The 25,180-nt window shown below is 43.1% G+C and overlaps 1 protein-coding gene across 6 annotated transcripts in view; it reads left to right on the top strand.

The window, feature by feature from the left end:
* The window catches only part of Tpd52 (tumor protein D52), a 196,106-nt gene that overhangs the window by 66,195 nt on the left and 104,731 nt on the right, over positions 1-25,180 (top strand). For 3 of the 6 annotated variants that reach the window (XM_055603225.1, XM_055603222.1, XM_055603226.1), the window contains exons 4-8: positions 2,543-2,644; positions 3,666-3,692; positions 11,055-11,096; positions 12,323-12,371; positions 16,662-19,477. In XM_055603225.1, the coding sequence (XP_055459200.1) occupies positions 2,543-2,644; positions 3,666-3,692; positions 11,055-11,096; positions 12,323-12,371; positions 16,662-16,784 (343 nt within the window). In that variant the 3' untranslated portion in view covers positions 16,785-19,477. Of the gene's footprint in view, positions 1-2,542; positions 2,645-3,665; positions 3,693-11,054; positions 11,097-12,322; positions 12,384-16,661; positions 19,478-25,180 lie in introns of those variants that run through there. The other 3 variants (XM_055603223.1, XM_055603224.1, XM_055603227.1) reach the window with 3 other exon arrangements.

Below are 25,180 nucleotides of genomic sequence, written 5' to 3' on the forward strand. Positions count from 1 at the left end.
ATTATTGTCATAGTGGGAGGCGGGGCAGCACGCAAGCCGATACGGCGCTGGGGAAGGAGCTGGGAGTGCAGCCTCTCATTCTGCATGCAGCAGAAGTGGAAATGACACGAGGCCTAGCCTGAGCATCTGAGACCCTCCAAGCACCACCCCACACTTCCTCCAACAAGGCCACACCTCTTAAATAGTGTCACTCCCTACAGGCCAAGCATTCACACGCATGAATCCGTGGGGGTCATTCCTATTCAAACCACCTGACCCTTAGTTACTTGGTGGGCATGTAAGGGAAGATGTGGTGTAGACCCACCCGGTGCAGTATGAGCTCTGTGTTGGCATCCGCTGGTGATCTTAGAACATGTGCCCTCAGCTTAGGGAGGGCACTATTTATATTGCCTTTTCCAATGTTATTAGACAGTGTTGTTTGGGTCTCAGAATAAACCAGCAGATCACGTGATGAGATAACTCCAAAGAAGGAATAGGCTCAGATAAGTGACATTTGGAGGTGACCAATCTCTCAAAGTCAGGATTTGAACTTGGGCCTGGTCATCTGTGGAGATGGTCATTTTTTACTTCGTTCAGTAGCCTAAGATTCTTCCATCACAGTGTCTCCTACATGCTAGCCGTAGAGGCCAGTCCCTTAGTTTGCTAGTTTTGTGATCACGTGGGTTAGGAGACAGCATTGCGCTTGTGCACCTTTCATTCCTGGTGTGGGAGGAGGAACAGGCGTCTAGCAGCAGATCTGCCTTTTTTGTTTGTTTGTAGCTTGTGAGTTGGCAAAATTAGGAGCTGCTGACAACAGTAACAGTGAGGCCATCTGTGCCCCACTTGACCCTGATCACCTCTTCTTCCTCCTCCCTCCCTGTGCTGGGAATTGAACCTGCGGCCTTGTTCATCTAGGCAACATTCTAGCACTGAGCTACCTCCCTAGTGCAAGTATTCACTCTTTTGCTTATCCTCCCCCGACCCCCACATTCGTGGGTAGAGGAAAACATACAAGGAAGTAATCTTTGTAACCACGAACGATGTTTGTCCTTGGTATTTGATCTTGATGTAGTAAGAAAAACCAAACCAAACCAAAGGAAAACCCCCAAAACCATAAAAGCAAAAACAATGCCCCAGTACTAATTTCTGCAGTAGAGAAGCTTGAGCCTTTTGATAGGTTCCATGTTTTTGTTTGGTTGATAGCTATAAAGCAGACTGCTCATTTCTATTTTTATGTTACAGTAAGTATCGTACTATAATAATTTTGCATATTGGTATCTTGTATATACATTGAAAACCAGGCAAGTTCTTATGTAGTAGCTCCAGCAAACAAACAAACAAAAATTATGCTCAGAAATTTGTTTGGATACTACAATATACATGAACTACACTTTTTTCCTTCTGACCGCTTTATGTGAGATAATATTGTGAAAGGCACCTGAGGAATTTGATTTTCATTTTGCTTTGTCTGGCTGATGTAGAGAAGAGTGAAAGAAAGGTGAGGTTTCAAACTCTGGCTCATTTTCAGTTTTGTTTTATGATCAGCTTTAGCCTGTTGACTGGTGAAACACAGCTCTCCTTTAGAGGCAAATAAACAATAGTTTATTCTTGAGCCAAATGTGAGCATCTGTGGCCTGGCAACAAAGTTTGAGGTTGCCCTGGAAGATGTGTGATCACATGCAATGTTATTGGCCCCAGAATAACTAAATCTAAATGTTGACTGAGGCCACTGTGGAGCCCATAGGTAGGCAGGTTACAGCAAGATGGAGAAAACTGTCCTGTGGGTTTCAGATGCTCTCTTAGCTTTTGGATTGTTAGGCTCATGATCTGCTGAGAATACATTGTTAAGGTTCTGAGAGCCCTAGGCTGTTAGGCACAGAGGACTTGCTTTCAAAGAGACTATAAAAATTTGAAGATAATTTGGCTCTTGCCGTCGGCATCTTCTGGCTATCGTCAGAAAGTCATTTTTGCCGTTTAGAATCTTGGTCTGTGCCTGTTTGCACAGTGTGGAGGTCGGAGGACAACTTCAGTGTTGTTCCTCAGGTGCCAACCAGCTGTTTGTTTGTTTTTTAAGGGAAGGGTCTCTCAGTAGCCTGGAACTCTTCCAATAGGCTAGACTGCCTGGCCAGTGAACCCCAGGGACCCTTTTGTATGCCTTTCCAAAACTAGTATGACTGGCCAGAACTATCATGCACAGCTTTTTTTTACATGGGTTCTGGGGCTCAAACTCAGGTTCCCCGGGCCTAGAAGGGAAGTACGTACTGACTGAGTACGGTACCTGCCCAGGCCCTGGCCTTTAGGTACAACTTTTCTTTTTGGGGAGGGAGGGGCCGCTTGAGCTTGACAGCTAACTTCTTAGTCCATTCCTTTCTGGCCTTGTCCAGGGCACCAGAAGATCATGGTGGGAGGATTACTGCTACCCTCACGGTTATAGGGAACATTTAGAGGTTCTTAAAACTGTTCTGTTCTTGAGTTCTTTAGGTGATGACTGCTGTCCTGGAAAGAGCGTCTGGAAAAGCCTAGCTGACCTCTCTTCCCTTTGTTCATTCATAATTGACTGTAGGTACAAGAGGACATCTGAATCCTTCTCTCAGGCTGGACAGAAGGCTTCAGCTGCATTTTCATCAGTTGGCGCAGCCATCACCAAAAAGCTGGAAGATGTTAAGTACGTATGCATTTTCCCTTGCTCACCGAGTAGCTGTGGTGAACTGAACCGGCACGCTAAGTGCTGTTGGTCCCTGCCTTTGGCTCTGGGTGTTGCTGGGTTCTGCTCTCTTAGAGAGAGGGATGGAACTTCTTCAAACCAAGGCATGAAATGCTTGCCTGGATTCTTCTAGGCCTGGTCCTCTAACCTCCAAAATGAGCATCTTCTGGGTCCCTTTAAGGGCCGTTGAAAAATTCTGGTTGCAAACTTTTGTCTCAGTCCTTCTCGGTCCTGCAGGGTAAGCATGTCCGTGGTGTTTGCAAATGTGTGATTGTGGGCAGAGCCAGGCACCTTTCTGGGGATGAGTACAAGAGCATTCAAGTGTACGCTTGGGCCTCACCATCTGTGTGTGACCTTTGTGTGTCGTGGTGTGGTTCCAAGGTGCTTGTGCGTGCTCTGGTTCATACTAACCCATAAGCTTTACCTACATCTACATGGCCCAGGTCTTGATTTTGAGTTTCTGTTCTTTTCAGTTGTGTGTTTGTATTTGAGGTTATTTTGCAGAATTTTTCTTGTCATTTTGATAAAACCACTTGATGGTGCTTTTGTGCTTCCATCCACCCTCGTGACTAGAATCATGCTGGTTCACGCAGGCTGTGCTTCTGCTAGTGTGCACACTGGCTGTTTGTCTTTTTCTACGCCTAGACTGCATGACTTTGTGTTTTATCTGTGGGGAAAATAGGTTTTACAACCAGAATTTTGTTAGTTGAATTGATTGGTTCAATCAGTATATTATGCTGTGTATCACAATCCATTTCCCCACCCATTATATTTCAGAGCAGTGTTGTTCTGAAAGCTTAATATCGCAAGGACAGATTTTCCTGAACCCTTGGACGACTTTTTGTGTGGATCGCCTGCAAGGCGCTGCCACGCTTTTAGCGTTGACTGAATCTGCAGTGTAATGATAATAAGTTGTTTGTTTAATTATGATAGCTTCGGGAGAACTTCCTTCAGTTTTAACGCTTCCTCTGGCTTCTTACAGATTGCAAGCTTTTTCACATTCCTTTAGGTAAGGCGAGTTTGACCCCCCCGCTGTTGTCCCGCAGTTGTGTGAGCTGAGCGTGTGAGATTAGATGTTGTTGCCTTGGTGGAAGCTCCCGTGTTTCCGCTGCGTGACTCTCCTGCATCCTCAGTAGCTTCTTGAGCGCATTTCTAATTCCGAGGGAGGTCTTCTTGTATACCATGTGCAATGACCCAGCTGAAGGAAGAATCTGGCACTGTGGCACAAGGGATATGGAAATGATTTTTGACGTTTCTATTATTATTATTATTATTATTATTATTATTACTATTATTACTATTACTATGGCATACAGAATTCCTCCCTTTCAATGTCTGACTGTTTGGTTTTGATGCTTTGGTAGGGATATTGGAATTCTCCTTCATGTGGGTCCTACTGTCTAATTACAATGGTATTAACTCTTCCATCTTCTGAAGGTGACAGTACTCTGTGTGTGTGGTAAGACAAAGATGTAAGACCTTACTCACCATGTACTTTTCGATATTTGGTTTATTGGCATACTTCGCTATTTTATTTCTCCACTAACTGTTCTTTAAGCACACGAGGCCATTTTATGGTTTGTCACTGGAAAGGGAGTATTGAAAAGTACAGGTCATGCCCTGTAGGGAGTCCCTGTGAGGCTGAGCAAACGGTCCTGTCCTGTGTAGACCCTGACTGTATATGCAGGTATCAGAGGGCACACATAGGAGATCCTTAAGGAGTAAGCTGGATGGGTGACGCGGTCTCCTCTGTCTTCTGAGCAGGGCACACTGTACCTCATCAGTCCTTGCTGTCTCCCAGCTGCCACTGGCTTTTCCTCCCCGTTTCCCTTTTCTGGCTGTTAATTTTCTTTTAAAATTTTCTAACTTCTTGTTGATCCTTTGTGAATTTCACATCATGCACCCCAGTCCCACTCGTCTCCCCCATCCCTTCATCTCAGCCCTCTACCCTTGCAACCTCCCCCTCCAAAAGAAAACAAAGCAAATCTCTCTGTGCAAGCTGTGGTGTGTCACGGTTGTCATGCAGCATATCCTTTTTCGTCTACATGTCTTTACTTGCAGTGTTCATTGCAGCGAGTCATTGTCTGGTCGAGGTCTCTGGCTTCTGCTACACCATCAGTACTGGATCCTCCCTGGGACCCCTCTCAGATATCCTGTTGTTGTCCTGTGTCATGGAGATCCTACAGCTTTGGCTCTGCAGGACCGCCTTCACACGCTCCAGCAGTTCGTAGACGGGGTAGATGTTGGGGTGGGCCAACTCAAAGCCCTGGGTCTGGGCCTGGGTGGTAGCTGAGAGGGTCAGCCTGACAGCTCTTTCTAGTCTGTGCCACCCGGGCCAGCTCTGTTGTGTTTATCCAGGAGACAGCAGGGTCCCCGCTCTCCTGCTCTCATGACTTTGGGGCTAACTCTATTGCCTGCCACAGGCGTTGAAGGGTGGGGGAGGACATCTCTCCCACACCCACACCACCCCAAGACAGTGCCTTCCACCAGGGTCAACTCTACTGTGCTTCCATGTGGGTGAGGGGTGGGGCCAGCTCTCCTTAGCCCTTGGACAAAAACATGGTCTCAGGTGGTAGCCTAGACTAGGGACCTCTGAATGGCTTTGGTGGGTAACATGGGCTGTAGCCATCAATACAGACCCCAGCTGCAGTAGGGCCATGGATCCAGACATGGTCCTCAGAAACAGAACGGGCCAGGACTTCACCGTGGCCTCAGGTGGCAGTGTAGGCTACTCACTCACATCAGCCTGTTTCTCACCACCCTCTCGTGTCCAGCTTCTCTTTCTTTCCCATCTCTTCACCTCCCTTCACCGTGTACTTCCATGTTGTGTGGAGGTGAGCAGGCCTCTGGCTGTTAATTTTTAAAGCCAGCTTACCAAGTGATGAGTTCCATTGTGACATCTGCATGAATAGATGTCATTATAATACATTCTTCTCATTCATCATCACTTTCCCAATGCTGTATCCTTTTCTTCTCTTGCTGGTGTCTTTCTACCACGAAAATAGTCCTCTATTCTTTCACGTTACGTGAACTCCATTATCTTTTTTTTTTTTTCTTTCTTGCCCACCCCCCTTAAGATGTCTTTCTTCTCCTGGTCTCCCTTCCACTCCCTCCCCTTCCCTTGAATAAGCCAACGGGTGCATGCAGCTCTGGTCCTGGAAAGCCGAGTAAATCATAGAGATGGACAAACTCTCATTGTTGAACTATTTAAGGCTAAGATATTATCAGTTAGAAAAAAGTCAAGTAGCCAGTGATAAGAAGGGACGGTTAGAGGCAAATGAATAAACTTAGTCACATTAGCCATAAGTCACATAGCACAGGCGTGCCTGCGGTGTCCAGATCTGAAGGCCGTAACCATGAAACAGTCATAGCTTTTGTTAGATTAGATCCCTTTGTGTAGTGTGGGGGAAGGAGCCAAGGCCTTGGGACACTTTCTAAGTAGAAGAACGTGCAAGTACTTTGTCGTCAGTCAGTGTCAGGTATTACAGCACAAATACAAAAGCATAGCGCTATGCAAGGCCTCTTCAGGGTGGCATGCTTCACCTTATAGATCATTCTTTCCCCACACTGTTAGCAAGGTCACAGCAGATGTGTGCAAGTGTGGTTCAATGTGTGCTGCCTTAGCAGGTCAGAAACAGAGCTCTGCTGCCCTGAATAATTTTAGGTTACCTTATTTCACGTAGAAGTATGATCAGGTACACTGCACTGCTTGTAAGCTAGTACGTTTTGTTCTCTGCGAGTTTCATACATGTGTTTAATACATTCCCAAAGCACTCGTACCTCACTCCTGCCCCTGCCAGCCTGCTTTCCTCTTTACAGATATCTTTCAGTATCCATTCATTTTTGTTTTGTGTAGTGCCCTGCTGATTTTAACTAGGGCCCTCTGTGTTACCCCGGGTTTGGACCTAACCGTCCCAGCATTATGGGCTCACCAGTGTGTACACACCTGGATATTACGCCTCCCTGTCTCCTTGAATTTGTTAGCTGCCGATACTTCAGCAGCAGAACCCGAGTCCCTCCCTTTCTGTAGCAGATGTTAGCAAGGTGCCGATCTAGCCCCAGTGGGCATGGCTCCCGTGAGTTAATGATGGCCATCGCTGTATCAGGCTTCCAGGATGCCACTTCATAGCCAGGCCTTATCTTCCAGACCTTATATTGTTTTCAGTCCCCTCTTCCACAACGTTCCTCGAACTTTAAGGGAGTGGAGCAAGTGTTTGTCTTGTTTTTTACTGGCAAATAGTGCATGCAGAAATCGTCTTTTGATGAAAACTTGGAAAGAAGGAAAAAGATTCTCTTAAATTTTGTAATTCTTCTCAGGTTACTTAATCTGGTTTCATGTTTTCAGTCATATAAGGAAAAATCACATCTTTCAGATCATGGAGGTCATAGAGGCAAACTCTGGCCACTCCTCCAGAGTGATTATCAGGGAGATAGCCTTACCTCGAAGCACTGGCCACATGATCCGTTCTGAGGGGTGGGATGGGGAGCTAAGAGGGCGGACTCCAGAGATCCCTTTTGCCAACTACTCGGAAACAGATGGTTAATCCCATTAACTGTTTGCCCTAAGTCCCACTTGAGTGGTACACTCACACTAATGATTTCATGGCGATATAATCTGAGGTGTAGAAAGAGAAATGGCTTGTGCTAACTCAGAAGGTCCAGTGTTACTTTAAAAAAAAAAACAAAAACAACAACAAAAAACCACGATCAGTTTAGTGAGTTAACATCTGAGAATCAGATATTTGTAAGATTTTTGGCTACATTAGGGGAGGAGGGAAGGCAGAGGGAAAAGCAAGGAGCGAGGTAGAGAGAGGAGAGGTGGGGATGGGGAAAATTATGGGAATAGGTGTTTTTGAAGTCTTGAAAACGAGAGTTCAGCCAGGCTGGGATCCTTTTGGGACAAGGTAATGAAAACTTGACTCATAAGGTCCCTGCTGATAATTGTTGACCACTCCAAAAGCAACGTGTACATTTCTACCTTTTGTTTTTTTTGCTGTTGTCTGTACAAAGAGGCGACACATTGAGTCATGCTTTTATAATGGGGAGACATTCTTTACAAGGGCCTTCTCACTGTAACCACTGCTACTTTAAACACAAATGATGGTCTTATGGCATCCTGGAATAATTCAGTGACTTCATTGTTTCATTTTTTTAATATATTTAAGAAGAAATGCTAATTCATTTTGTGTTTACTTCACAAAAGAATTTTCCTTTCAAGTGAGAATTTATGTATACATCTCAATATTCTTAATTTGTTTTAGGGCTTATTAAGGTCATTCTTGACAATTCCTTTTTGCTGGAAAGTTCTGACCTTCATGGGAAAAGAAATATCTTTCCTCCACTGTGAAAAGGTGTCTTTTGATTAGGAACTGAATCACTGTAATACTTTCTGTACCTTTCACATTCACATTTCCCAGTTTTAGTTGGCAAAATGTTTATCATTCTGATGTATTTGTTAAATGCTAAACTGTGTGTCAGATTTTGTTCTAGACTATTGCAGACTTTTATGAGAAATCGTCTGCCATGAAAATGATGTCAATTCCTGTTTTAACCAAAGCCAGTAATGTAATGGTTAACAGTTATATGCTGGGGAGGACAATCCTGAGCCCTTCCAAAGTAGGGGTGGATAGTGCTTTGATAATACAATGGGGAAGACACTGAGCTAGAGGGAGACTAAATGACTTCAAGGCTGCAAAGCCAGTGAAAGTGGCTGACGGTTAGGATTTGAACCCATTCCTCCTGGTCCCAGAGCTGACACCCTCCCCGGGGCAGTGAGGTCAAGAGTGACCCCTGAGCCCTGGACATGGCCTAGCACTTTTTCTCTTGCACTGCTCATGTCAGGAGAGGTTGGGAGAGTGGTGCGGGACGGCTTTCACAGCATCCCCACGATGGCCATTGCTCTTTCTCTGCACAGTCCTCCTTTCTCTCCCTGGCTCTGTATTATTAGAGGTAGAAGGGTCAGACAACAGTGTCAGAAAGGGTTCTCCCTAAGAGAATGAATCATGCAGTGGAAGAGCGAATCTGAGATTGGGAAGTATACAGAGAGAACCACCCCTTGCTCCCTGTCCTCCTCACCTAGCTGCACCTCCTGCTGTGAGGGTTCCAGATCAACAGGGGAGAATCTTAACGGATTCTGCTTTGTTGGTGTGATGGATTTCCCTGCAGGCTCTCTGTCAAGCGCCAACTCTGGCTTTTTGCCATAGAAGGTTCCATGTCACGTTTGGCTTTGGATGAATTTGGAAGTGATACGTCAGTTGAAGAAGTTTTGTTCAACGTTGTGTAGAGGAACCGGGAGTGAAGGAACAGCCGTCCTCGAACTTAGTGCAGCCTAGATACCCACCAAGTGAAATTTCATCTGAGTGCGACTGTTGAGGGGATTAGATAATGGGATGCGGCTGGGCTTGATGTATACGCCTTGTTCTTCCCACTAAGATGGCTGCAGAGGCCTTCTTTTCGAAATGTTCTCTACCAGTTGATTTCATTCTGTTTTAATTGTGAAATATAGGTGCAGAAAAGGACTCAAATTCAGCCCAGTGATTTTTTTTTAACAAAATAAGCCTTATTTTAAACACATCCTAGCCTTGTCTTCTCTACTGTCTCAGGTGTACTTACTGTGTGCTAGTTTGTGTGCTGCCGAGAGAACCCAGCCACCTGGCTACAAGAAGGAAAATAATTTTTTTTTTTACATGAGTGTAAGAATAGTAGCCAGATTTGTCTGTAACTTTTAAGAACTTAAACTTTATCCACATATTTCCTCATTTTGCTAATTCCGTGGCCATGGAAGAATTCCTGAAGTGATTGCTCTAGTGAAGAATGTTTTCGTTGAGGAACAGAAGATAATGAGCCTGAGGTCAATGCAGAAAGGGAATGTTTTGCACAAATTCAAAACTGTTTTGTAAAGCAAGGAGCAAGCAGAGAGAGAGAAGCCCAGCCCCGCTCAAACCAGCCGACTACCCAGAAAGCCTTGGAAATTGAGGTGGTGACTAGAAACATAGGAAGTCTAGGGAACTTTAGGGCCAAAGGTGTTTTGTGGCTGTGGGGCTCATCCAGGCTCCTTTTTTCAGAAGGGCCCGAAGCAGTCCATATGATGATTCAAGTTTGGTTAGTAAGAATTTAGAAGGATCATTTTCAGTAATCTGTGCCCTCCAGTTATGGGAACAGTACTTCAAACAGAAGACCAAACAGAAGAAGGTAACTTCCTCCTCCTGTGCAGTTCATGCCCAAGTGAGCCGCAGCGCACGCCTCCTCCGTCAGGGGGAGAACTCACAGTGTGACGTAAGAGAGCACCGCACAGTGGGGCCTTGATTCGCTCTGTCACAGTTTTCATGTTCTGCTGTTCATTAGGATCATACCGCATAGAATTACATAGTACTATTAAGCTAGACTTGATATCACAAAACACATTGCTACGTATAGCAATAGTCTTTGAAGAGACTTAGTCATAAACACACAAACTTTTAAATATCATTGAGGATTAATACTTGAACTGTTTGCTCTACCCAAAGGAAAGATTACTTACCAAAAACATAGGCTAGTGACCAAAATATTATGTGCAAAATAACAGTATGAACAAAACATGGTTTTGTTTGTCTGTTTTTTCAGAAGAAGGAATGAAGATATTTTCAGCTGGTGAGCTGGTGTCAAGGGAAGGTCTTGGAAGAGCAGGCTCAAAAGCTTTGCCAATCAATGAACTGTACTGTTATGGGGTACAAATTGAACCCCGGAATGTGAAGACCTGATTGGTGCTTGAATGATCTTCTAGGAAGTCTTGAGATCAAGTCTAAGTGTCTTTCATTGAAGAGCAAATACTGTTATTGCTAAGGAGTGCTGTGGAATTTGTAACAACTTAGAGTCATTAAATTTAGAAACTGGTCTGTTCCAGCCTAGAAACAAATAGCTAAAGAAAGGTGGTTGCTGTGGTGGCCCAGCAGGGGTGTGTGTATGTGTGTGTGTATGCTCCTGGTGTGTGCATGCTTTACTTTTGAGGGGAGGTGATGAAAGCTGAATCAGGACTCCTAAAGACCCACGTTCCATTCTCAGTTTTCTGCTATACCTCGGGGGCTCCCATTTCTCCTCTGAGACTTGGTGCCTTGGAGAGCCAGGAAATGCATTTTAACGCTTTCACAGCGAGAAGGAAGGAAGGACACCCTTGTGTTGTTCGCGCTAATAATGATTTGGCTGAAATTGGTTTGTGGGTGGCTCAAAAAGTAAATTCTCTTGGCATAACTTTATCTACCTCTCACCTCAAAAAGCTTGTTCACAGAGAATGAACTGTCAGAAAGCTTTATTTATTTATCAGGTGTGGTCAGCTTCTCCTGTGGAGTCACTGTACACTAACTTGTCTCTGTCTCTTTTTAATGCTGCCTCTCAGTATACGCTCCATTCAGCATTCGGTTAGCATGCCTGCCATGAGGTAAAGTATGTGTTTACAAGGTGCTTCCTGCCCTCGGTTTGGGTGTTCAACCCCAGCCACTGAGTAGGGAACTAGAATTCTGCCTCTTAACTAGCTATGCATTTAACAGTTACAGTTTGCAGTTACTTTTCTTACAGTGTTGAGATCCAAAATGTGAGATTCAAGTTTTCTTGGAAATAATTACTATTTCAGTTTTATTTTATTAAATCTTTATCTGAAAGCAGTTGAATTGGAAAGCACATGCCAGTGTAGAATGAAGCCTCTCTTGGGGTTTAGGGTTATTTTGTTCCTTCTCTTGTCTATGTTAGCTTTGGTTACAACCCCTGCCCCTGCCTCCACTCTCCCACTAGGCTTCCCTCATCGCAGTGTGGTCTTTGGAGCCAGCTTTCTTCACTGGGCACCTGTAGCTGGCCTTAATTTAACCTGTGTAGGGGGCAGAGGCTACTAACTGTATAAATCCTTGGCTTGGACTCCAGCCCATGTGAGAATCATGGCCCCCCCCCTAAAGTTTCTGAGTCTAGAGCAGGGGTGGGGCCTGAGAATTCATTTTCCCAGCTGCAGCTGGCCTGGGGAAGCATGGAGTGGGATTGGTCAACAACCATTGGCTTTGTTCTCCTCTGTGCTCTTTTTACCTTTGTAGCAGGTTGGGTGTTTAAGGTCCAATGGCTAGGAACCTGGGGGTGAGAGACAAAAGCCCCAAGTGTGGAGGTTTCAAAGCTCTCTGATTTCTCCCAGTCCCTTCCTTGTCTGTCTGACACCATTCTCTGGAAATTGGAGTCCCTAAGATGGATTGTACCAGCAGCGTGGCGTGTGCTCATGTTTGGGAATCCTACCTTGCAAGAAGAGATGCTAACACAGATCTAAAGCATCGTGCAGGGGCTCTCACGGTGGCATTTCCCTGCATTCTGATGAGTTGTTAGGGAGGTGACAGCTGGCCTTGCCTGGCTTCTTTTTTGTCTGTACATGTCTGTATGACAGACACATCACTTAGACTCGGAGCGGCTGTCTTCGTGAACTGAAAAGCAAACTTGTAGACATGCTAGCTCAGAAGCTGGTCTTACCCGTGCAGAGTAAGTGTTTGTGCTCGTACTTGCAGAGAAGCACATCCTCTTTTCCTAATCAGGAGTAACAGCAAGGAGAAATGTAGTCAGTGATGCTTCAGAGACTTCTGATTTTTTTCCACGGCGATTGTAATTTTCCTTTTTTTTTTTTTTCTATTTTCATAGAAACTCTCCAACTTTCAAGTCACTTGAAGAAAAAGTTGAAAACTTAAAGGCAAGTAAAGGGGTGAACTGACTTCACACTGTTTGATGCCTCTTTGCTATATGTTTGAAGTCTCTTTGCTGTATATTAATCACATAAAATAAAAATAACAACACTTCAGATGTCTGTTTTATTTCAGGTATTCTTATAATTGAACAAAATTTGCTCTTTTTTTTTTTAATCTAGAAAACAAAATACTAATAAGTTGGTTCTTCTACCCTGTCCTAGCTGTTATGCTATACCCAAACATATTCCATTGTTACTGATTATTGTGCATCAACATTATATTTGATGTTTGTTTATATAGTCCTTAGAATGGGTAGTATCTTTATTTTTTGGATATTGTGTTAATTCCTTTATTATATTGAGTTCATTAATGTCATTAATTAGTCATATTATTATTATTATTATTATTATTATTATTATTATTATTGGTAGTAGTATTGGGTTTTTTTTTTGTTTGTTTTGTTTTATTTTTTGAGACAAGGTTTCTCTGTGTACCCTTAACTGTCCTAGAACTCACTCTGTAGACTAGGTTGGCCTCAAACTCAGAAGAGATCTGCCTGCCTGGGATTAAAGGAGTGTGCCACCACTGCCTGCCTTTTATTATTTTGAAGCATATGTTTATTGCTTAGCGCTTTCGCACGTTTATAGGCTGTATCTTGATCATAATAACCTTTTTGATCCCCAATATTGAAGGTATACATCCTTCCATGATTAGCTCTATAAACTGCATTATTTCCAAGATGATTACAAAATCATATTCTGAGAATTGCGCATAGTGTCTCATGCATGTAATCCCAGAATTTTGAGGCTGAGGCAAGATTGCCTAGAATTTGATGCTAGCTCAGGCCACAGAGTGATACCGTGTTACAAAAACACCAAAACAAACAAAAATTCCAAACCAACCAACCAACCAACCAACCAAATATAAAAACCCCAAACTAAAACCAAAGCAAAAACATAGCAGCCCTTAGGATCACAAATGGCACCTGCTTTTTTTTCCAGGTGTACCTGCTTGGAACTCCTGATATTCTATTCTATAGTATTCATGTGAAGCCTGTGTGATTATTTCTTTATCCAATCTTGATCATTGTAGTGGCTACAGTTGGAGCCGATAGTATGGCAAGGTGATACCCACCTGTAATTTCAGCACATTACAAAGGCAGGGTGTGCCTTCCTTTCTCAGTAGGAGAGATCTGATGCTATACAGTGGTATGGACTTTTAGCATTGACCTCTCAGTCTGTATGTAAATTTATGACTGTTGTTTGAGGAATCACCCTGTACACACAGTCTTACAACTTTATGTATGTGAGCCTATGACTGCAGGAGCCTTTCTTTTTATTCCCTTGAGTGGAGGAACCCTTCTTTTTGTTCAGGAATACTGCTTAGGGGCCTCGAATAGTTCTTGGCATGTTGCTCAGTGCACATTGGATGAATACAAAACGTACATCACACTCATGTTTCTAGATTGGTCCATGAAACTGGCTTCATTCAGAATCTCAATGCCAACTCATACATCTGAAGACAAGCTGCATTTGAAAGAGTCAAGGTTTGCTGTGACTCAGTTTTCAAGACTGTTAGGACTCTCCCTGCCTCTCCTGATGTCTGTCCTGAGTGTTAGTTTTTGAAATATCTAGTCAGAAATCAGGAACTAATGTTCATTTGATCCCTGAGATAAGAAGGACTGCTTGGTCACTTGCTGTGTTAATATATTTTCTATAGATTATAGTATAGTCCATTTGTCAAATATGACTTAGCATCATTGAGATGATGTCTTAGTTAGGATTACTATTGCTGTGATGAAACACCATGGCCCAAAGCAAGCTGGGAGGGAAAGGGTTTATTTGGCTTACACTTCCAGATCATAGACCATCATTGAAGGAAGTCAGAACAGGGACTCAGACGTGGCAGAGGCCATGGAGGCTTGTTCTTCATGGCTCACTCAGCCTGCTTTCTTACAGCACCCAGGATCACCAGCCCAGGAATGTAACCACCCACAAGGGGCTAGGCCCATCCCTCATCAGTCATTAATTAAGATGTCCCAAAAGCTTGCCTACAACCTGATCTTATCGAGGCATTTTGTCAGTCAAGATTCCCTCCTCTAAGGTGACTATAGCTTGTCTCAAGTTGATATTAAACTATCCATCGCAGATAGAAATATGAAATGTAATATACAAAGTATATTGAGCAGCTATTGCTAAAGAAACTTGTGGTTGTATGCTTGCGATGCTTTTGCCAGTTTATACTTGTATCCATTTAAGCTTAGGGTCAACATGTCTGTGCACTGAGATTTTGGATAGATTCAGTTTTCTGTAGTTTTCGAGCATGTGGCTGTGACAGAGAAAGCTGAGGGTTCCATGTATCCCAGGAGGAAGACAGGAAGGGAAAGTCAGGGAAGGCCTCTCATTAATAGGCTTTCAGGCCTCTTTGAGGAATGATGACCTGGTCTTGTGGAGATGTGAAGCCACTGACACTTTCTTCTGTACATTTTTTACCAAAAAGCTTTGCTGGTGGCCTTGCACAGTGAAGGGAGAGTGCGGATCATGGACAGGATGAGTTGAGAGGTAGGAGTTGCAGTCCAGGCCAAAGAGGACAGTGGATAAATTCAGGTGCTAGCATAGGACTAAATGTGGAGATATTTGGAAGTTAGGCCAGGACAAAAGCAATCTGCTGTGGAACCAGAGGATGGCCCATGCACAATTCTGCATGTTGTTCTGCCATCTGTGTAGATGCTGGGCTATACAACTGTTTTTGTTTTTGTTTTTTAAACAAACATCTTTAAATTTACTATTAAGATACATAACATTGTAAGCTCTTCTACTTAGAATTGTATGGGGCAAACAGTGAAGTGAAACAATGTAAAGATGATGTTCTTGCTTGAAGGGTTTCATTGGGCTCCCCGGAGAGGCAAGGGGGATGGAAGAGGGACCGCTTGAGGGGGGCTCACAGTTCGCCTTTGCCTGTGCCGAATCGCAAGGAGTTGTGACAATTTCTTAGAGTTAATGAATGTATGTCAGTGAATTTTAATAATAGGTACAAGTCATGCAAATTCATCCAATTGGATGGAAGGTAAAAAAAAAAAAAAAAAAAAAAAAAAAAAAAAAGCTCATTTAGATTCCAGTTTTTAGACGATGCCCAGTCAAGACTGGGGTAACAGGAAGGTCAAGTTTGAATCCACTGCACACGTATTCCTGGTCACTGGCTGGTTTCCTAGTGTTGGCTGTCATGTTGCATCGTTACATGTAATAGTCAGTGAGCACTGATAAGCATGAAGTGACACACTGAGCAACAGAGTTGTGGTTTGCGTCTTGTGAGACAGTGTTTCACAGGGACTTACAGTACAGCCCAGGCCAGAGAGCAGACTCATGGCGCCTGTCCTGCCCCAGGCTCTTGAGTTACAGGCATGAGCTACTACAGCAAGCAATTAGTTTTGAAAAAAACAAAAGAACAACAAAAAAAACCCCTGTGAAATAGAATAGAAATGTCAGGCATATGCAGCATTTAAACAAATATTGAGCGACAGTTTCAGGCATGGTAGATTGGAGAATAGCGCTCCTTAAATCTAGTGCACACACAGTTCTCAGGGACCGGTCCCTCTGGCATTAAGATTCCAGTTCTGACATCCTGGCTCTCTGACAAGCCCCCAGATGATGTTGAGACTGTAGGTCAGATTTTTTTTTTTTTTTAAACAAGACAGGGTTTGTTTGTGTAGCCTTGGGTGCCCTGGAACTCACTCTGTAGACCAGGCTGGCCTTGAACTCACAGAGATCCGCCTGCCTCTGCCTCCCTGAGTGGTGGGGTTAAAGGTGTGACACCATCACTGTTCTGTTTGGCTAGGCCAAGCCTTTATGTAGGAAAGGGCTAAAAAGCTTTCAGTCCACCTGGAAAAATATTTTTCCCTTCCATTTGTACTTTCTGAATGACTATGGCTGAATGAAATAGACTGACCACAAAATGTTTATCAAGCATCTACGGAGGTCGGGAGATACATGGGAATAACAGTGTGCAGAGTTCTTTAAGTAGAATTTCTGGTGGGGCTCAATTAGCTGATGGGGGGATGTGTTTCAGCAAGGACGAAAGCAGGTGTTAACTCTTAAGCTGCCCTGAGCACGCCAGCAGCCCTCACATCACCTGTACGTAATGATAACTGGGCCATGAGAGGCCCCCTGTGTTCTTGAAAGTAAATTTAGAGTTCCTTTTGGCGGAGGCAGTTAATTTTGTTTCATTGATGTCCTTTCTTTTTCATGTTTTTTTTTTTTTTTTTTTTTTTTTTGTTGTTGTTGTTTGTTTTTTTAAAGTATAAGGTAGGAGGAACCAAGACTGCTGGCGCAGATTTTGGAGAAGTTCTGAATTCCGCAGCAAAGGCTACTCACGCCACAGACATGGAGCCTCCTCCGGAACAGACACAGGAGAGTCCCTGAGATGCCGACCTCTGTTCTGCTGCCCACTGCCAGGTGCTGCACGTGAGATCCAAGCACATCTCGTCAGCGTTCATGGCCGCAGATTCCAGAGTGCTTTTGTTTAGCTTTACTTACTTCTTTGTGAATTAAACAAAGTGAAACCAACTTCACCTCCACTCCATGGAAACACTCTTTAGTGTACACAGAGGGCCCTTTATATAGGGCCTCCATCACAGAGCCCCCATAGTCCCAAGGCGCTCACCAGAATGACAGGAAGCTGCAGGTGGCCACTGGGTTTCTGCTTCACAAAATCATTCAACATCTGGGATTCTGGTTTGATTCTTCTTTTCTATATGTGTCGTTGTTTTTTCCTTTTTGAGTCTCTGTACACTTGATTTGAACTAAAATTGTTCTTTTCTAAATTCTGGTTATTAAAGTTTTGGAATTATTTTATTACTTTCAAAGGAGAAACAACCAGCAAAATTTTTTGTTCTTATATGTGTGAGAATCATATCTTGGGTTTCCAAAGACTTCAGTCTCAAGTAGACAGGTGTGTGTATTTCAGTAGTTCTGTAAGTTAAAAACATGCAGAAACTCAAACTTGCAGTGGCATGATTGTGGGGTCCCCTCCTGTACCCTTCGTAATTGTCATTTGTAGCAGCAACTATTTCAGCATATTGTTTATTACGCCACTTACACGTGTTTTTTTTTTTTTTTTACAAGATTAAAATTTAGTTTCAGGTAAACTGACAAAGAACATCGTGAGTCAAGCATAAGGTATTATTGTAAGTTGAGATGTGATCGCAGTCATCACTGATAATTCCAGGAGTCTAAAAAGTCTATGGGTCCAGATAGCTATGAAAATGCTAAAATAGACCACCTTGGAGGAAACTGCTGCCTCCATTAAACCTTCCTAAATCACTCTTTAGGAAGCACAGAAAGTTCTATGAGAAATACGACTTGAATTTTTTTTTTTTTTTTTTTTTTTTTATATACTAAGGTATTGTTAACTCCGAAGGATGTAAGGCATTAATACAGATGAGCTCGCCATGCTGTACTTGCTTTCAGTGTGTCAGCGATTGTAAACTACACTGTAGACATTGCCCCTGTTTTGAGAACTGCCGGGACTCGTGAATCAAAGCTTCCAGACATGTCTGCTAAGCTCCTATATTAGCTGTGCTTACTACTGACCCGCTCCCGATTCCTTGTGCTGTATGTGTTTCTGGCCTACGAGGTTACATCTGTTATTTATCAGTTGTGGTTGTTTTATCCTTCGTCCATGCCAAATGTTAATTGCCAAGCTTGGAGTGACCTAAAGCATTTTTCAAAAGCATGACCAGATTTAACTGAAGATAATATTTCTGCAAACCAAATCTGAAAAGCCACAGATGTCAGTTGTTACAAAATGACATGCTGCCATTCTTGACTGGTACTTGGATGCAATGGAACTGTGCTCTATTACATGTGAAAAATCTCAATAAAGTCTATGTATCAGTAGTAAAGGTTTCAATATTTATTAAGCCAATGGTAAAAGAGCTCATTTGTATTAATGCCTTACATTCTTCGGAGTTATCAACAATATCTTAGTATAAAAAAATAAATTCAAGTCGTATTTCTCATAGAACTGTTGGTGCATCCTAAAGAGTGACAAATGGGTTTAATGGAGGGTTTCCTGCAAGGTGGTCTGTTTTAGCATTTTCATGGCTATCTAGACCTAAAGACTGTTTAGACTCCTGGAATTATCAGTGATGACTGCAGTCACATCTCAACTTACAGTGCTATCTTACGCCTGACTCACAATTCACCTGGATAAAGCTTGTATGATAAAATCAACTGGTATTCGGGAAGCAGTTTTCTAGAAAACTGGGTCTGTTGACATTTGTCTCTTTAGAGAAATATTGTGATTATTCAATATAATGGTTCTTTTACAAATTAGTCTTTTATTTTTTCCATTCCAACATCTTTTTAACAGACTGTTTCCTGGTTGCCCACTTTGTATTTGTAACCAGGCAAAATGGGTTAAGAGGGCAGTATTTTTTGTTTTGTTTTGTTTCATAAGGAATCTTCAAATTTTGTAAAGAAAACTCTCATATGAGGAAAATGATAGAAGTGTTTGGTGGGAATAGAATGGATCTCTATGAGTAAATACAGGGGATGAGTGTGAAAGAAAAAAATTAGAGAGTTACGTTTCTAGACCTCTTCCTACACTTAAAAAGTTAATCCATTAGAAGATACCCCGTCTCATCAAAGAAGTTACAAACTGATCAAGGACTAATGTGGATTTTAGAATATTCAAAAATATTAAAAATATTTGCGGGAGAGTCATTATTGAATTCACAGATACTGAGAAGATTTGAAACGCAGCAATTAACAGAAATATTTCAAAGAGGTTGGAGCCATTCTACTGGGAAAACAACAAAAGAGAAAGCTCAAATACTTGTGAAATCTCAGATATTTAAGGACATAAAATAGGCCCAAAGGCAGTTTTCCCTAATTCAAGGGGTCTGCAGAAGATTTAGCAAGAATTTTTATAGTTTAGAACCTGAGAAATTAATGAAAGAGAGCTCATTACCTGGATTATGATCTTAGTAACTCAAAAGTAACTACTGGGATACAGAAGAATGTTTAATTTGAACTATTTCTGGATCTTTTAATTAAGGTACACTATTTTCTGTAAAGTGCTTGGAAACAATAAAAACTATAATTTGGGTATAGTTTTTTTTTTTTTTTAATGTATTTCCCATCTTCCAGGAAAGGGGTGAATCAACTATGCAACTTTTCTCAAATTCCTCAGATCCTGACATGTAAAGTAGGAAAACCAAACCAACCAACCAAAAACACAGCAGCTGTCTTTATTTAATCATCGTGTTGGAAAGATTCAGGATTCAGTAGTTATTAAATGATTATTGCTGCAAGAGAGGCAGAGGAGACACAGCATGGAACAACTGTCAGGATCCTGGATTCTTTAGTAGTTTTGTTTTTCCTTTTAAATTAAGATTACTTTTCACTATGTGTTTGTATGTATGTTGTCAAAGTCTTACTCTGTTTTGGCAAGATCCAGGGTAGAATCTCGGGTAGGATGCAAAATTCAGGTTTTGATGTATCACTTGGGTTTTGCGTTATTCCTTGGGTGGCCAAACTGATGGCTCAGGCAACTGATCAGACAGATGATTCAATGAAGAAGAGGAGAAGGGAGTGCAGGATTCCTTTTCTAGATTAGGGACTGGCTGCAGTGCTGCTAAGGAGGAAATTTAAACTGACCACTATTTTCCTGCAGCTGCTGCTGTAAAGGCAGCTTCTAGCCCAAACTGCAGGGGGTTGTAAAAAGAGACTCTTTGATCTGAGATTAGCTCCTGCACAGGAGCAGGCCAATGAAGAGGGCTCAGCAAGCTAAAGTAAATGTCAGCCTGCTTATCTTAGGAGGCTGATTGTTAGGGCTGGAATCTACTAATGTATTTGTGAATTGATAAAAAGGGAAGAGGAGAGAAAGTAAGGAGTGATCACTCATGCACACACGCTCAAGGGAAAAAGGGTGGATAAGTTAAAAACTTCAACAAATTCCCACAAGCTTACATGTGACGATGATGCTGATTTCCGCTAACATCTCTGTAGAAACTGTAACAAGTTCTGACTGTTGGTTCCATAGTACCAGTCCATACATAACATACAGACAGATGTATAGATCTGTACATATTCATACACACATTCAATGGATGATACAAAAGGAGCTCCTTAATACAGAAAAACAATTGACACACATATAACATGTACAAAAACCAGACAGATATATACACATGCAAACATCTATATACATATTTACAACTCATGGGTGACACAGATTGCAAAATGGGCTTCAACCCCAGTGGGCCTCAACCCTCATTCATTGTCTGGCCACAGCTTTTATACTTTTAAGACGTCAGAAATGGAATTACCTCATAGTCAAAAGGGCAATTACAAAAACAAATGAGTTTGGAAATGCGACTGGTTATGTGTTTCAAAACTGAACAGCTTTATCCTCTAGGTGAGGCAACATGTATATTAGGTTTAAAAGTCGGACCTCAGTAGCTTCATCTGTTCATCCAGGTGTAGGTTTTATGTTGAAGACTGAACCTGGGGCCTTGGCATGCGAAGCAAGCACTGGAGTTTACAAAGCAGTTCTTTAAACTTGGCGCTTCCCAGGCAGGGAAACCAAATCAGCAATATGATATTGGTTGCCCATGACTACTGAGGGCTCTTAAAGATCACTGGCCATGTTTTAGTTTAACAAAAGAACTGAAGGCAATAACCATAGAGAACAGCATTTTAGACAAGAATCCACTTAACTCTCAGCAGAGACAAGTGTGTAGAAGGAGGTCTCATCTGGAGTAGAAGCTACCTTTCAGGCAGCTACTGAATTTGTAGGATTCTCTCTACATTGAGTCTTAGGTGAGTTGTAAAATTATGCACCATTCCAAGGTCAGTATACACCTATGACATTGAGGAGGATTCAAATTAACAGCCAATGACATAAAAGAGGGTCTGTCCTGGCCCTAGTAGTGACAATGCTTGCAGAATCGCACCATTCAGCGAAAAGCATGAAGTTGAGGTCAGCTTCAGCTACAGTGAGGCTCAAGAAGTCTGGGCTACATGAGACCCTGATTTAAAAAAAAGAAAAAAAAAAGTATTTACTTGCAAATGACATAGAAAACTGTGACACCTGCTCCAGATTTGGAACTTTGTAGGATAACATCGAATTGGTGGTTAGACAAATGGCCCCCTTAATTGGCAAACACTTCTGTATGATTGGTTATGTTTGACTCTGAAGTGAAGGGACAACAAATGCTGGGGACTTACACTGGGGCGAAACAATCAAAACATATCTAGTATTTGGGGGGGGGGGGGAGAATGATGGAAGTGCTTGCCAAACCTGGGCATATTTCGGAAACTTAAGTCACAAGAAGAATGGTAAGTAGCCCGGGGAAAGCGGCACTGATGGCTTTTGTAATGCGTGACTGGGCCGAGGACAGACCCACGACCAGTTTCGCAAACTGATTTGAGCCTACTTCAAAGGCAATCTTCTCTTCCTTTCCGGAATTTCGGACACTAAGAATTATTTCAAGTGTCAAGCACGACACATTCGGGAATGCTGAATAACAAGGCAACAGGATGCGCTCACGACCTTGGGGCTTCCCACTCCCGACAGATTATCAAGAAGACCGGTGAAGACCTCGGGGTACTGCAGTGGAAGCGTCCCCGCCTCCTCTGCGGGGCACGCGCCCGCTCCAGGGGCTCGGCGGTCGGGCCACAGGCCTCGCCCCGCCCCGCCCCGCCCGCCACCAAGGCAGTGGGCGGAGCTCTCCTCGGCCCGCCCCTTGACCTGCCAGCGTGCGGAAGAGGCCAAAGGTGAGGGGTCGCGCAGGCGTCATGGCGGCGCTGTGTGGCTTCCGTGCCGGGACTGCTGGGAGCCGTTTCTTGAGAGCGCGTCTCTTCTCCAAGCCCTTTCGAAATGCATGCACGGACAGCGGCCCCGAGGGCGCGATCCACGAGCCCTCCGCTCTTCGGGCGCGCTCGGGCGGCCTCTCGAGCGCTCTGAAGCGACACTCGGAGCTGCAGCGGAAGGCGGAGCTCGGCGGACTGGTGAGCAGGCCTCGCGACGCCACGTCCCGACGCGGGGCCAGCGTGGGGTGGGGCTGAGCTCGCGACACCAGGGAGGGGCCAGCAAGGGGGCCAGGATTCCCTCAGTGTTGGGATGGTGCTAACATAGGGAGGGGCATGATGGGGAGGGCAGGATTCTGTCAGTGTTGAGGTGGGGCTAACTTGCGACGCTGGGGATGGGACAGCAATGGGGGACTAGTATCCTGTCCGTGTTGGGGTGGGGCTAATCTGAGACACTAGGGAGAGGATGATCTTCTGTCACTGTTGGTATGGAACTAACTGATGACTAACTAGTCATACCAGTGATTTAGGGACTGAGCGGAGAGGGACTGGAGCGTTAAGGTGTAGCTTCCTACCCTTGACTTCCAGCAGCGAGCTTGTGGATCATACTTTGTATTCTGCCTCATTTGTGGCTGGATGGGTTCTCTCCACCCGAATAGCCTTTTGAGTCATTCTCGGCTAGCCAGCCAGCGAGTGGGGCTTTTGGGGCAACCCCTGGGACTTTTGGGAACCCCTGGGAAAAGGGCTCCAGGTCTTAGCTCAGACTCAAGGAGCTGTAGTATGAGGCCCCAGGCCTGTCATAAACATCGTAATCGTATTGATAGGTGAATGACAGATACAGCTACTGTGAACTGGGTGTATGATTTAATCTGTCAGTGTTTCACTTTTCTTTACTGAAAACGACCTTTTTTTTTTTTAAGTTTTTTTTTTTCCATTTGTGTAAACCAATACTTGTTAAATAGGATAAAACGTTTAGCTATGTGAAGTAGTAGAAATAGAAATAAGGACAAGACTGGGATTTGTTTGTTTGTTTTGGTTTTTTGTTTTTCGAGACAGAGTTTCTCTGTGTAGAGCCCTGACTGTCCAGGAATTCTCTTTGTCTACCAAGTTGGTCTCGAACTCACAGAGATCCACTTGCCTATGTCTCTCAGAGTGCTGGTATTAAAGGCATATGCCACTAACGCTGGAATTTTTTTAATTAATAAATTCCATTATACATGAAATAGATTACATAAGAAAAACTGAGGGTTTTGTCCCCTGTGAAATAAATAGTATGAAACAATACATGTGTAGACATTTCTCTGGATTGCAGAGTCATTTTAGTTTTGAGTGTCAAAACTTTTCTTTGATCCATTGATCGGAAGGACACCAGAACATGGTTTTTGCCACATGTAGTGGCTTAAAACACTTTTTAAAAAAAACTTACAGGACAGTAGGAGTTCTTTTTAAATAATAAAATAAAACAATATAAAAAGATAAAACAAAAAAATAACACATAGGAATTGGACAAAACAAACAAATAGAAGGAAAAGAGTCCAAGAGAAGGCACAAGAAATTGATCCACTTGTTTGCCACTCAGGAGTTCCATAAAAACACTAAACTGGAAGCCATGACGTATACTTAGTGGACCCAATGCAGAGCTGTGCAGGGTGTATGCTATTTCAGTCTCTGGGCGTTCATATGAGCATTGCTTATTTTAATTTAGAGGGCCTTGTTCTCTTTGTGTCTTCTATCTCCTCTGGCTCTTCCACCATTTCTACCTTCTCTTCCCCAGGGCTTACTCTGAGGGGAGGGATTTGATGGAGACATCCCACTTAGGGCTAAGTGTTCCACCTCTCAATAATGCCTGGCTGTGGGTCTCTGTCTTATTTGTTCCCCTCTGCTGCAAGAGGAAGCTTCTCTGATGATGGCTAAGGCACTGATCTATGAGCATAACAAAATGTTATTTGGAGTAGTTTTACTGGTACATTGTTTCTCTCTCTCTCTCTCTCTCTCTATCCATCCATTCATCCTTTAATCACTTTAGCAGTATTCTTTAGCTTTACCCTTACCCTAAATCCCTGCGCTATTTAGTCTCATGTTCTTGGTCTCCCAAGCAGTGTTTGGTATGTGTCTCATCTTGTGGAGTGGGTCTTAAGTCAAATCAGATATTGGTTGGTTACTCCCATAAGCTCTGTGCCACCATTGCACTAGTATATCTTGCAAGCAGGACACCATTTTAGATCAGAGGGTCTGTGGCTGGGTTGGTGTTTATATTTCGCTTTTAGTAGTATGTAGAGTACCTTCATGTACCAAAGATGCTAGGCTGTAGGGGGTGAAGGTTCTTCATGTTCCAGAGTTGCGTAGGTGTTGTCTTCATCAGTGGGCCCCTGCTGTCAGTTTGTAGAGAGCAACCTATAATCTTGGCAACAGTTTGGGTTGTATGGGGATTCCCATGGGACCTTTGGCCAACAACTCAACTAGTGGTAACATAGTCCCCGAAGTGGAAGCTTCATTTGGTGACAAGATGGCCAGTTAGGACCCTGGCTCCCCCATTATTTTGCGATTTCAATTAGATTACCTTTGTGTATGTAAATATTCTAGGAAGTTTCTGCTGTGTTAAGTTCTTATACTGCCTCTCAAATGGTCCTTAATTTTAGGGATCTCTCCCTGCATTATTTCTTTTGGCTCCTCTTTTCTCTCTGTCCCCACTTAATCCTTCCATATCTATCCATAACTTCCATAACTATTCTATTTCCCCTTTCTAGGGAGATCTATTTGTCTCTTTAGTCCCTTACTCTATACCTGCCTTTGTAGTTCTACAGATTGCAGCTTGGTTATCACCGACTTAGCTAATAGCCACATATCATCAAATACATAATCGTAATTCTCTTTTTGGGTCTGGGATACCTCACCCAGGATGATTTTCTAGTTCTGTCCATTACTTGCAACTTGCAGATTTCTTTTCTTTTCTTTCTTTCTTTCTTTCTTTCTTTCTTTCTTTCTTTCTTTCTTTCTTTCTT

The sequence above is a fragment of the Psammomys obesus genome, unplaced genomic scaffold, assembly GCF_907164565.1.
Source record: "Psammomys obesus unplaced genomic scaffold, mPsaObe1.curated_primary_1811, whole genome shotgun sequence".
In the NCBI taxonomy this organism is placed as follows: Eukaryota; Metazoa; Chordata; class Mammalia; order Rodentia; family Muridae; genus Psammomys; species Psammomys obesus.